Source organism: Lithobates pipiens, unplaced genomic scaffold (assembly GCF_037356315.1).
Source record: "Lithobates pipiens isolate NorthernLeopardFrog02 unplaced genomic scaffold, aLitPip1_a1.2 Scaffold_27, whole genome shotgun sequence".
NCBI classification, from domain to species: Eukaryota; Metazoa; Chordata; class Amphibia; order Anura; family Ranidae; genus Lithobates; species Lithobates pipiens.
The window spans coordinates 168,489,407-168,502,057 of record NW_027507788.1 but is presented as its reverse complement, the minus strand read 5'-3'; the positions used below and the strand labels follow the sequence as shown (position 1 = coordinate 168,502,057).

The 12,651-nt window shown below is 40.9% G+C and overlaps 1 protein-coding gene across 1 annotated transcript in view; it reads right to left on the bottom strand.

Annotated features, from left to right (window-relative positions):
• The window catches only part of ADAMTS8 (ADAM metallopeptidase with thrombospondin type 1 motif 8), a 58,487-nt gene that overhangs the window by 30,912 nt on the left and 14,924 nt on the right, over positions 1 to 12,651 (bottom strand). The window contains exons 2-4 of the mRNA XM_077457872.1: positions 11,197 to 11,433; positions 8,872 to 9,004; positions 3,277 to 3,444 (exon numbers count right to left, since the gene is read on the bottom strand). Of these exons, the coding sequence (XP_077313998.1) occupies positions 3,277 to 3,444; positions 8,872 to 9,004; positions 11,197 to 11,433 (538 nt within the window). The remainder of the gene's footprint in view (positions 1 to 3,276; positions 3,445 to 8,871; positions 9,005 to 11,196; positions 11,434 to 12,651) is intronic.

The window sequence follows — 12,651 nt, the reverse complement described above, 5'->3', positions numbered from 1 at the left end:
AAGGGAGGTCTGCTATAAATGGAGAACAAAAAAATGGACTAAATGTCCTCATAAAAATATGTACTTGTTAATTATAAAATACTCATAAAAAGGTACTCACAAGAGTAAAAGAACAAATTGCTTGTAAAATTCACAGTCAAGCTAAAACAGGCATAATCAGGCCAAGGTTATAATATCTTTACATAAATCAAAAGTGACCAAAGCCAATGGTATAATAGTGTGACTAATAGCCACCCCCATCCAATCATTCTCTGCAACTATTACCATTTGTACCACCACCCCCTCCCTTTAGAATGTAATCTCTACGAGCAAGGCCCTCCTGTACCTTTTGTATTGAACTGTACTGTAATTGTGTTGTCCCCTCCCCTATACATTGTAAATCTCTGCGTAAACTGTTGGCGCTATATAAAACGTGTATAATAAAAATAATAATAATAGGCTAATGCAGTTCAAGGGCCACAGGCCCTTCATCAGAGCGTGCCCCTGGAACCACATTATCTATACTATGTACTGTTGGCAGCAGTCAGTGCTTTGATTTATGTGATAATGTTATGATCCTGATGTCACCGTGCCTGCTTTAGTCTGACTGTGGATTTTACAAGCAATTCATTCCTCTTCTCTCGCGAGTTCCTACAGCATATCATGGCATTTTGTCCATTGTTTTGTTCTTTAAGAATACATACGTGTGAATAGTAGTCCCTGTATTCTATTCAAACTTGTGCATTGTGGTGACATGCGATAAAATGTGCATTTATGTATGTTACCACACCACATTAAACAGTATACTGCGGTGTTGTTTGCACCAAAGGACCTTGCTAGCACATGTACATTTAAGCCCTCCAGGACACACAGATGTTGTGCTGCACTGAAGTATATGGTGCTGGAACGTATTCATCTGCTTTATTGGGTTTTACTCATATATGAATTGACTTCCAGCAAAATAGTAAAATACCGAAAAACAGGAGTTTAATTGTTGGTGCACAGTTCATGTAAGCTTATTATTAGGAGGAGGGGTCCAAGCATTGCACATCTACAATGGAATTCTCTGTTTTTTTTTGTATTTTAGTATGATGCTTTTAGCAACCAAAAGGATACCTAGGTTTGGTCTGGGTCTGTGTTAGCATATTTTTTGTATGGGGAAAAAGATAAATTGGTTTTCAGCCAAAACTAGTGTGTGGGCATCGCTAGAGCTGACCCCTGACCTCCTGTCTCATGCTGTACCCTCTGTGGTCCCGTGTCTTACCTTTGTGATATTTTGGGGGCTGATTGTTCCTTAATCAGATTTTATGGTGTGTGGTTAACTAGTGTAACACAGGATAACATCCTATTAACAAACCTCCCAACTTTTTGAGATGGGAACGAAGGACACCTATTAGCAAAAGTATGTAGGCATAGGACACACCCCTTGCCACACCCCCTTAAATTTATTATTCCTTTACATTGGCTTTTAACATTTACAAATGCAGCAATTTAGAAATTGGATGAAAGATTTAGCACTGGGAACTTTTTGAAAGGTTCAAAAATGTCCCAAAATATGTGACAAATGAGGAGGAAAGAGGGACAGAGGGACTTTGTTCCAAATCAGGGACAGTCCCTTGAAGTCAGGGACAGTTGGGAGCTATGCATTAATAGTCTTCCATCTCTATACACCACTGTCTTTCACCTCTGTACACAGGCGTGAAGCCATATAACATTACGGCGTGTTGGATGATCTGACAGAGGAACACAAAATTCTTTTCTGTAGCTTTTTCTTTCGCTGTCACTCATGAAGGACAGGTTTGCGGAACATTCTACTCTAACATTACTGTCTCATAAATTACCTGCAAATTCCAAATCTTGCTGGCAGCTGCCCAAGAATTGTGTAGTTTAAATCTTGCAGAAGACGACTACAACCCTCTTCTAAAACTTTGCACGTCTGTATCAGAAGGACCAATGTATGCTGGTGTATGGTTTAACCAGTGTTATATAGAAGTTTTATCCTTTCAAGATCTGTCTTATACAAACAGACAAGTAGCAAAAAGTGTTTGTGTTTTCCAGAGCAAACAGTCATATTGTCACAGACGCACTGGGCCCCATCAGTTCAAAAGGGGGCCTAGGCACCTACTGAGCAGAAGGACCAGCTGTACTGTCTAACTAGCTGCTTGATTGCTATTACAAGCAGTGGGAAGTGACATCCCTCCCTCACTCCCCTTTCCGCAGCACTCTCAGGCTTTCCTGTCCTACCAGGAGATCCGAGAGACCAGCCGGCACTTCCGCCGGCTGTCCAGACAGCCCAACATAGCCGGGATCGGCTTGGATAGCCTGTCCATAATTCTAACACGGAAACAATGACATGACATGACTTCTGGCTTACCCGGATGTTTTCATCACCATTTTCAAATAACGAGATGCATTACAAAATACTGATCTCTGTGTTTTTGAATGCTTTTTAGTGCGGGGGGGGGGGGGATTTGCGGGTCTTTTTGACCCCAGATCCCTCCATAAAGAGTACCTGTTACGTGCCTATTGCTGTCACAAGGTATGTTTACGTTTCTAGTGACAGCGATAAAAGTGATAAAAAAAAAAATCAAGCAGCAGTGTAAAAATAAAATGAATTTATAATAATAAAAAAAAACTGCCCCCCTCCCCCGCACTAGCATGCAAGGGTGAACCAATGTGTTTGTCCTGCACATACGCAAACAGCAATTGCCCAACACATGTGAGGTATGGCCGCGAATGTCAGGTGATGGGCAGTAATCTAAGCACTAGATTTCCTCTGTAAATCTAAAGTGGTAAATTATAAAGGCTTTTAAAGCGTGGCCTAGGCATAGTAAAATGTAGGTTTGTTGCTGTTGCGTGGGCGTGCACATTTTTAAAGCGTGACATGTTTGGTATCTATTTACTTGCCATAACATCATATTTTATATTTTATAAAAAAATGGGTTATGTATTGTGTTTTTTTGCATTAAAATTCCAAAAAGTGTATTTTTCCCCCCCAATTTTTTTTATGTCGATCAATGTAAGTGTCTAAACCTGGATGCATGAAATGAATGGTCTGTGTTTTTTGTGCTAGTATTAATAGTGGATGTGGCATATGCAACATGTATATCTTATACAATTAGGAGGTGTGCCTAGCTTTAGACTTTCCCAAATCAGATGCTTCCTCTGAAAGGCTTATAGATTGGTGAAATCAACTTTAAAATCAACTTTAAAGTAGAGATTTTCATTAGAAGAATGTATAAGGATCTTCCCTATTTTACCACAGCAGATAATCGTCTTTCTTCCGTCACTTCTTACCATGGCCGCTCTCAAAGAAATCTGTAAGGTGCATGGCACTGCATGGTGACCATGGCATGGACTTGTTTAGCTGCAGAAAGAGGGGAGCCATCAAGTGGTGTCTGTCCTGATCGCCAAAAACCTTCCTGCAATTGTTGGAGTTGTCATGCGGAATACTGAGGACATGAGCTGGAGAGAGAAGTGATTTATCAGAGCTGTAAATCATCTGAAATGATATTCTATCACAGGCTTTAAAGTTACACTTTAGGAAATAAAACCACATGTAATGGTAATATTGTAATTATCTTGCCAACAAAGTAGGAGTGTAAGCTTCTCGGATACAGAGATTCATGCGAATGGATCAGTGCTCTCTGTACAGCAGTTTGGAAACTGTCAGAGCTATATAAATGTAAAACGATACTGTGGTATAAATATATAATGAATGTATAATGATACTGTGGTGGGGACATTAGAGTGTAAGCTCCTCTGGTACAGAGAGTGATGTGACTTGCTCACTGTTCTCTGTAGAGCAGTGTTTTTCAACCTTTCTTCAGTCAGGGCACCCTTTAAAATTGCGTACAATCCTGGGGGGCTCGTTCACACCAGGGGGTGTGTCTGAGCGTGCTCGCTTTTTTGTACGTTCCCATGCATCACATTTTTTGATGGGCTGCTGTATGTACGTGTAACATACAAAAGAGGTGCTGGCAGGATTTTTTTTTAAATGCACTGCACCAAAACACATGTTACTGCGGAACCATGCGTTTTAGCGGGTGCCAACATACGCATATTTGCTAGATGCATGGGGGCTCCATTATGAATTAATGCCACTTGCTCAAATGGCAGGGAATTTTTGTGCGGTGTGGAAAAACACGGAATTTTTGCACATATTACTGCACTGCACACCCTAAATGTAGTTCGTAGGGCAGAATTAAATGGTCTGTAGATTATTAATCCCTCCAACTCCCTCTCTCCTAAATCGTTCCTCCTAGCACAAATTCTGTTCCTCCTCCCTCATCCAAATCCCCCTCCTATCACAAAACCTCTTATCCTACTGCATCCCTCTCATAAACAGGAGTAGCGACACACAAAGAGGAGGAGAAAGCTGGAGGAGGTGTGGGCTGTGCTCTATATACTCTCCAGTCCAGCTCCTCTCCCACCTGTCTGTATACTGGAGATAACACAGAACATACTCAGATCAGACTTTGCAGGGTTTGATTATGTTCTGGCCTCTACTCCATAATTTTTGCTGCCAGGACAGGAGCAGTGTGGGGATGAGATAGGGGTTTATAATCAAGCCCTGTACAGTCTGATCAGAGAGAAATCCCGTGTTAAGCCCTGTGTACAGCTTGCACCTCCTCCCAGCTCTCTCCTCCTCAATATTGTTATGTGTACTCTTGTCTGCAACTCTGAGCGGGCAGCCCAACATGTCCTTCACAAAAAAACTGACTTCCCCACTCTGTGCAAAATTTAAAAAAAATGTTTTGCCTTCAGTTATACTTTTGAGAAAATACAACCTGATAAAAAAAGGAAATGCAGTCACCACATCATAGAACTGGCAAGCTGCAATATATTATATTTTTGTTGCTATAGCACCCTAATGCCGTGTGCACACGATCAGAATTCCGGACAGAAAAAGACAGATGAGAGCTTTTCATCTGAAAATGCGACCGTGTGTATGCTCCATTGGAATTTAGCTGTCCGAATTTCTGCCAGCCAAAAATTGATAGCATGTTCTCAATTTTCCCAACGGAAAAACTTTCTATCGGTAATTCCGATCGTGTGTATGCAATTCCAACACGCCAAAAATCACACATGCTCATATTCAACTACGAGACAGAAGCTATTGGCTACTGGCTATTGAACTTCCTTTTTCTAGTCACGTCGTATGTGTTGTACGTCACCGCGTTATAAATGATCGGAATTTGATGTGACCGCGTGTAGGCAAGACAGCTTGAGCCGAATTCCGTCGGAATTCCGTCGGGAAAACCATCAGAGCTTTTTCCGATGAGAATTCTGATCGTGTGTACGCAGCATAAGATGGAGCTTCACTGCAAGTTGTAGAATGGCATCACTCATATCTTGCTGGTATTTTTTTCTGGGAAAAATAGCTTAGGACATATTCCAAAAATACCCTATAATTATAAAGCAGCTCTGGGCAATCTCTCTGCTCATATCTGCATATTCTGCCAAATTTAAAAATGACACAGTCATTTTTTTTAATGGGTTACAGTTTGGTATTTCACTGAAATTTTAAAATTGGTAGTTTATGTCACCTTAAACACAGTGCTGTCCATTCTTTTCACTGGACAGGAACTGGAATATGAATCACTTTTATAGGTAGAACCTTTCCATTAATTATAATGCAGCCATTTTTCTGCTCTTCACTTTTCGCCCTTATTTCTTTTTATAGCTCAGCATATCAAACTTACAAAATGGAGCAATAATTTCATGTTGAAATAGGGCAAAGTGCAGTGAAATAAAATCAGACCAACTGTTATAAAGGGGCTCCTTTTTAAATATGAAATAAAAAGATCCTGACAGGTTTCTATACTAATCAAAACAGCAGGTCCCTGCAATAAATGAGGTAGTATACTCACCTCTTAGGTGGCCTAGGTCTCTTATTGTGTCCCTGTTCCAGCACTGCTGTGAACGTCAGTCTCTTTGGCATTTAAAGGTGCCGAGCGCAAGTCCCTTGCTGTGCATTTCAGTTCCCTCTCTCAACTCCCACATCACTACTGTATCCTGTGGTGATGTAGGGGTCAGAGGATGGAACCACCAATCAACACAGGGATAACAAGCATCTGACACACAATGAATTTTCGAATGCCAATGAGACAAGCAGTCTGCATCCCTGGAATGGAGAGAAGATATGAGTCCCAGGTAGGTATGGGCCGAACACTCCTATGTTCGGTTCGCACCAGAACATCTCAAACAGTGAAAAAGTTCTAGCGAACATGCGAACCCTATTAAAGTCTATGGGACACGGACATGAAAAATCATTTTAAAGGCCTATATGCAAGTTATTGCCATAAAAAGTGTATGGGGACCTGTGTACTGCCCTGGGGGACATGTATCAATTAAAAAAAAAAGTTTTAAAACAAAAACAAAACTGTTTCCTGTGGTTATTACTTTTCGACACTTTGTTTGGTGAATGGGTATCGGGTACATCCTACATTCACATAGGGGGGGGCGGGATCTTGGGGCCCCCTTGTTAAAAAGGGATTCCATGTTGCAATAAGCTCAGGGTTGTTGGGAAGAAGCCCCTGTCCCCAACAACATGTTGAGGGCAAGCGGCCTGGTATGGTTCAGGAGGGGGGGGTGCTCGTTCACCCACTATTCCTGGCCTGCCTGGCTGTGTGCTCGGATAAGGGCTTGGTATGGATTTTGGGGGGGACCCCATGCCATTTAAAAAAAAAAATTTGCCCTGGAGTTCACATTAAAATCGATACCAGACCCAAAGGGCCTGGTAAGGATTTTGGGGGGGGACTCCATGCCTTTTTTTGGGGGGTTTTACATTTTGTCGTGGAGTTACCCTTAAAATCTATACCAGACGCAAAGGGCCTAGTATGGCTTTTCTTAATTCTGTCATAGGGTTTCCCTTAACCACTTTAATACAGGCTACTTTCACCCCCTTCCTGGCCAGACCAATTTTCAGATTTCAGTGCTCATTGGCGTCTATGGCAATTCTAGTCAGCTTGACATGGCACTGCTCCCAAACCATAAGTGACAGGGACACCAAACTTGGGGAGCACTGAGAAGGGACCCAGAACTACAACATATCAGCTTGCCTAGGTAATCAGTTATAGTGATGCTATCACTGTAATGATTGGCACAGTGATTATAACAACATCTGATCATTGCTATGTGATTAGGAGCTGCTGAGCGATTGAGTGTGCCCCCATAATATAAAAAAAGATGTTCTGCTACAGATATCATGCTTGCACCTTTGCATCCATGGGTGCCAACTCAGCAAGTGGTTTATTCTCCAAAAAAAAAGGAAGTAAAAGATAAGTAGTCATGCTACGGGATAAAAGTCACCAGTATCTTAAAGCAATCCCATGCAAGGCAGATCACCTCAACTCTATGAATAAGTTAATTATGGGTGAAATGCATTAAAGGGTATTGATCAGGTGGTCTGCTTTGCATCAGATCACCTAATAAATCTTTGCAGCATTTATCCTGTAGTGCAGATAGATTTCTTTTTTCTCAATATCCAGCGTGTTTATAGCACAAAGCAAAGGCGGTCCACCTCCTAGCTTTCACATTTACCGTGAGTGTATGGCTAGCAGAACAGGGTTAAATAGTGTGCTTTTACTGAATTACAGAAAGGAGCAGAACAGTTCCTTTCCTGCAGAAACACTTGGTAGAGCTCGGTCATATCATGTCGGCAATGTGTCTTGTATAAATTCCAGGCATACTTTTTACATTTTTACAAGAATTGTAGATTTTATCCAGAATGGTAAAGACATTTAGCTGTATGGTATCTGGCAACAAATGTAATGACATGTATTTTAATAGGTTTTTAATGTGGTTGAATGACATATAAAAAATATTTAAAGTGTATCTGAAGTCAAAACTTTTTCTCACTTTTGGATAGTGGAGGACAGTGGTTCTCAGCCCTGTCCTCAAATACCCCCAACAGTCCATGTTTTGGGATTTTCTCTTATCCCGTGTACATACGGACGGACTTTCCGGAAGTCAGACATAATCATTTCATCAGATATTCCAATCGTGTGTGGGCTTCAGCTGACTTTTTTTTTTTTTTCAAAAATTCTGACGGACCTAGAAATAGAACATGTTTTAAATCTTTCCGACGGAATCAATTTCTATCGGGAAAACCATTCGTCTGTATGCTGTTCCGACAGACCAAAAACAACGCAAGGGCAGCTATTGGCTACTGGCTATTGAACTTCCTTTTTCTAGTCCCGTCATATGTGTTGTACGTCACCACGTTCTAAACGATCGGACTTTGGTGTGATCGTGTGTAGGCAAGTCCGTTTCAGTGGAACTCCATCAGAACTCCGTCGGAAAAAAACCGTCAGAGTTTATTCTGACATAAAAAACGGTTATGTGTACTCGGCATTAGATAAAATAGCTGTCCAAAATACCATGCCATTGACTCTGATTTAAAGCACCTGGTATATTGTAATTTGGTAGTGCTGTCTCCGTTGTACAACATTGGATTGTGCTAACCAAATAATGTGCAATGCTCTAGTCTTCAGCATCCAGGGGTTTGCTGCCCACCCTGGGACACTTTCTGCATGGAGTTTGCATGTGTGGGTTTTCTCTAGTTTTATTTACTTTCTTTCAATAGCAAAGAAGGGGCTTCTTCATTATTTTATGCTGGCAACTGCAGATTTTATCTCCAAGGCCCCAAGTATTTGTTACAGAAGACACCTGAGCCTCAGCTATTTTTTTACCTTATTAGCAAATACCAGAAATATTACTGGTTCACATGCTTCACACTGCATTTTAGAGAAAGATAAGCCCCAAAGTCGTAACAAAAGCTACAATTTTAGGAAAGTGTTGAAATGAAAAATCTGTTGAGTCTCATTAGACCTGATAGCTAATCTTCCAGGTGAGACCAGTGATTGAATGGTAGAAAAGGACATTTACCAAGTTCATGGGCCAGGGTGTAGGCCGCCTGTAGTCCGTCATCTTCAATCACAGAACAACTCTTGCTGGGGTCACACACCGTCCCGATGTCAGCTACTCCCAGCGTGTCACAGCTCTCATGTCCACAAAAGTCCTGACAAAAAATTGAACAGTGATCTTTACAGTAAAATCTCATTAAATTAAATTCACAGTAAATATAACTCAGTATATTAATAATGGGATAAAAAAAGTAAAAAAAAAAAGTACTTGCAATCTATGAGAAAAAAATGTACTCAAGATTCCTCAGGGGTCTTGAATCCTAAGAAGTCTAAAAAACGTGGTCACCATGTGGGCAATGTTAGGTCCAGGCAACTGGGACATGTGCCCTGGGTCTCTTTGCTTGACACACCCAGGAACAGACATTACTCCTGTCACCTTTGATGTAAATAACCACTGAAACTGCTAATCTTCTGTCAGTTAAGGGGTTTACTCCCTGCCAATAATAACCATTGTACAGAGGGAACTCTTCCTGCCAATGAATGACAGTGTGAGTGGTCACTACAGTGACCAACAATTTAACAAGGGCCTTTACACTAGATGAAAGTAATTGTTTAGCACACATTATTTTCATTAATTTTTGCACTTGAGTGTATTGTGATTTATATTTAGAGAGTGGCACTTGTTATTTCTGTATTTCACAAGCACTGAGGACCCCATACTATAATAGGGGGTACACACAGTCTGTGCCCAGCAGCTTTTTAAATATTTTCTTGGAAAATGTATATTATTGAAGCGTGCAGGATTTGTCTCACTTTGGTATCCTTTACACTGTTTATTACGGGTCCATCTGGGCTGTTTGCTGACCTACCTTCAGTGTAAACACATTGTAATTAAGAGGGGTATCCTGGTCTAACTATTCATAGCAATAAATGAGAGTATAGAGCATTTGCAGGGGCGCAGACAAGTCAATTTATATCCAAATCAGACAGACCATCATGCCTAATACACACAATCAAAAAATCTGACACAAAATACAGATTTTGAAGCAACTGTACAATAATCTGATCGATATTACGAGAGCCAATGACGACAGTTCATGCAAAATTATCCAAAGGGACAAACACGTACATTTTTCTCGTGCAATACCAGAACTAACGATTTTCATTTAATCAGTACAGTATTCATCCAAAAAAATCAGAAGACCAAGAGCACGCATGCTTGGAAATAAAAGAATACATTACAATACAATATAAGACATTACATCACTTCCGAAGTTGTACTCTGTCATATGAGATTTTTCGTAACTTTAGTAACCTCTTAATTTTCAATATTAGACTAGCATGCAAAAAAATAAAAAATAAAAAATGGACTATCATTCCTCCTATATTCTCATCGTGTGTACGAGGCTGTACTGGTATTGGTTTATTGGTCGCTCCAATGGAGGTTGTACAATCAGATTGTAACAGGAATAAGACTAGCGGGGGAGAAGGGCTAGAGGCCCTACATTATGTGGGTGACTGCAGCAAGGGTGTAGTTACACTTTAAACATAGGTTAACTTTGCCAAGACAAAAATTTACACAGGGGCGACTTTGGATCCGACTTGAAGCTGCCCCTAGTCGCCTCAAGTCGTGCGACATGATAAATTCAATGTAAGTGAATGAGAGCCGTCTTAATGCACACTACTGAACTCGCTCCGACTTCAGAAAAGGTTCCTCTACTACTTCAATCTGACTAATAGGCGACTTGTACCCATTGATTTCAATGGAAGTTGTCTCCAAGTCGGATCCCCTGTCTTAACTGAAGCAACTTTCCAGGAATTAAAAATAGTTTTCTAGGCAAACCCCTCCCTCCCATAGATCTGATTATTATGTGATTGGCCACTGGCAAAGTCCCCTGTCCTGGAGGCAACTTCAAGTTGCCTTGGTTGCCCCAAGTCGCGCTGTGATTCATACTCAAGTCGTGTCCAAGTTGCCTCCCAAAGTCACGCTGGAAGTCGTGTTGCCCCTGTGTGAATGGACTCTAGGTGAATCAGGTGAATATAGCAAGCTGATAGTGTGCACAAAACAGGCAGAATATTTTACTTGAGTCTAACATAGATACATCTCTCTAGCTAAACAATAATAATGAATAAAATAATAATCTGTGTGGAATCCCAGATTAGCAGTGCAGGCTAGAAGTGAAATGCTTTGCCTGTGAGGTTTTCCTGTACAGCGTATCATATTCCTGAGTCTGTGGCTAGACTACAGCAGTCAGTTTGGGAATAGATGTAAGTGATATTCTGAGCCTGACGTGTTGTATATTGGAAGCTCAATATTTAGGAAGTGTCATTGCTAAGGGTCACATACCTGCCGCGTAATGAGAATGGCGGTATCGTAGTGCTCTGGATGGCGATCACTCGATGGATTATACTTCTGCTGCCACCTGCAGAAATTCCGTAATGTCAGACCACCATTGTCAGACACTTCTGGACCCGAATCTCCATCCACTACCAGAACGTTTACTACAACTAAGTTCACAGAGTTCCTCAGGCTGGGGTGCTTGTAGATGCGAGAGGCCACAGACATCAATGTCAGGAGATGGAGCTAGAAAGGAACATTCATTTATTGCAGTTTGGTTTATCATTGTCATTTACAGATGCAAGTACAGTGCAGATAGATGACATCTATACATAAAATAAAACAGCTCAGCCTTCACCATGTGATGCTTAGTATTATTTTAGCCAAAGAACCCTCATTTCATAAGTCAGACATGGGAAACACAGTTATGTTTATCTAATAATAAACATTCATATACAGTGAGCTTTAAGGAACTCCTTGTTGGCCAGAAGATTCTCTCCTTTTAAAAGGAGAAAATGAAAGAGAGATTCTGATTGGATGTTATTTTTGGTTCATGCACTTGTGAACACCTGACCATCACACCTATATGAGTTTATCGGGCTTCCATTCACAAACTATTTGGAGGTAACCCACCTTTGTAGCTATAACTACCTTCACTTTTAAAGGAAGTAGTTCCACAAAATGTTGATTTATGTACGTAAAAAACGCTGCCAATTTAGCCAAAAGAGTATTTGTGAGGCCTGATATTAATATTCGCTCATTATTAGGCACTGATTTCAAAGGTGTTTTTTTGTTTGAGGTCAGGGTTCTATGCATACCACTTTAGCTCTTCCTCACCAAACCAGCAAAACCATGTAATTATGGAGGTGGCTTTGTGCAGAGGGGGCGGTCATACTGGAACAGTAATGGGAGTTCCCAAAACCATTACCACAAGGTTGGAAGTGAAAATGTCTTTGTATGCCGCGGCAGTACCCTTCACTGGAAACCCCTCAATGATTTTGAGGGAGGCCCATATAACGGTGTAACACCCTATGTATGAAACTGATGAGGTCAGACCTTTTTTGCAAAGAATCACCCATATCTTACAGAGATGTAATAGCAGGATTGCCTCAGGTCTCTTTTTTATCAGAGATGCCGCTTATATTTAGTAAAATCAAGTTACCGTACTATATTTTCAGCTTTCTTCATGTGGTGTCCAAAATAATGAACATCACTCTCTATGAATGTCATGCAAGAGTTCTGCAGGACTGTCTGTGATGCCACGTACACACGATCAGAATTCCGGCCAGAAAAAGACAGATGAGAGCTATTCATAGGAAAATGCGACAGTGTGTATGCTCCATCGGAATTTAACTGTCCGAATTTCCACCAGCCAAAAATTGATAGCATGTTCTCAATTTTCCCGACGGAAAAACTTTCTATCGGAAATTCCGATCGTGTGTATGCAATTCCGACACGCCTAAA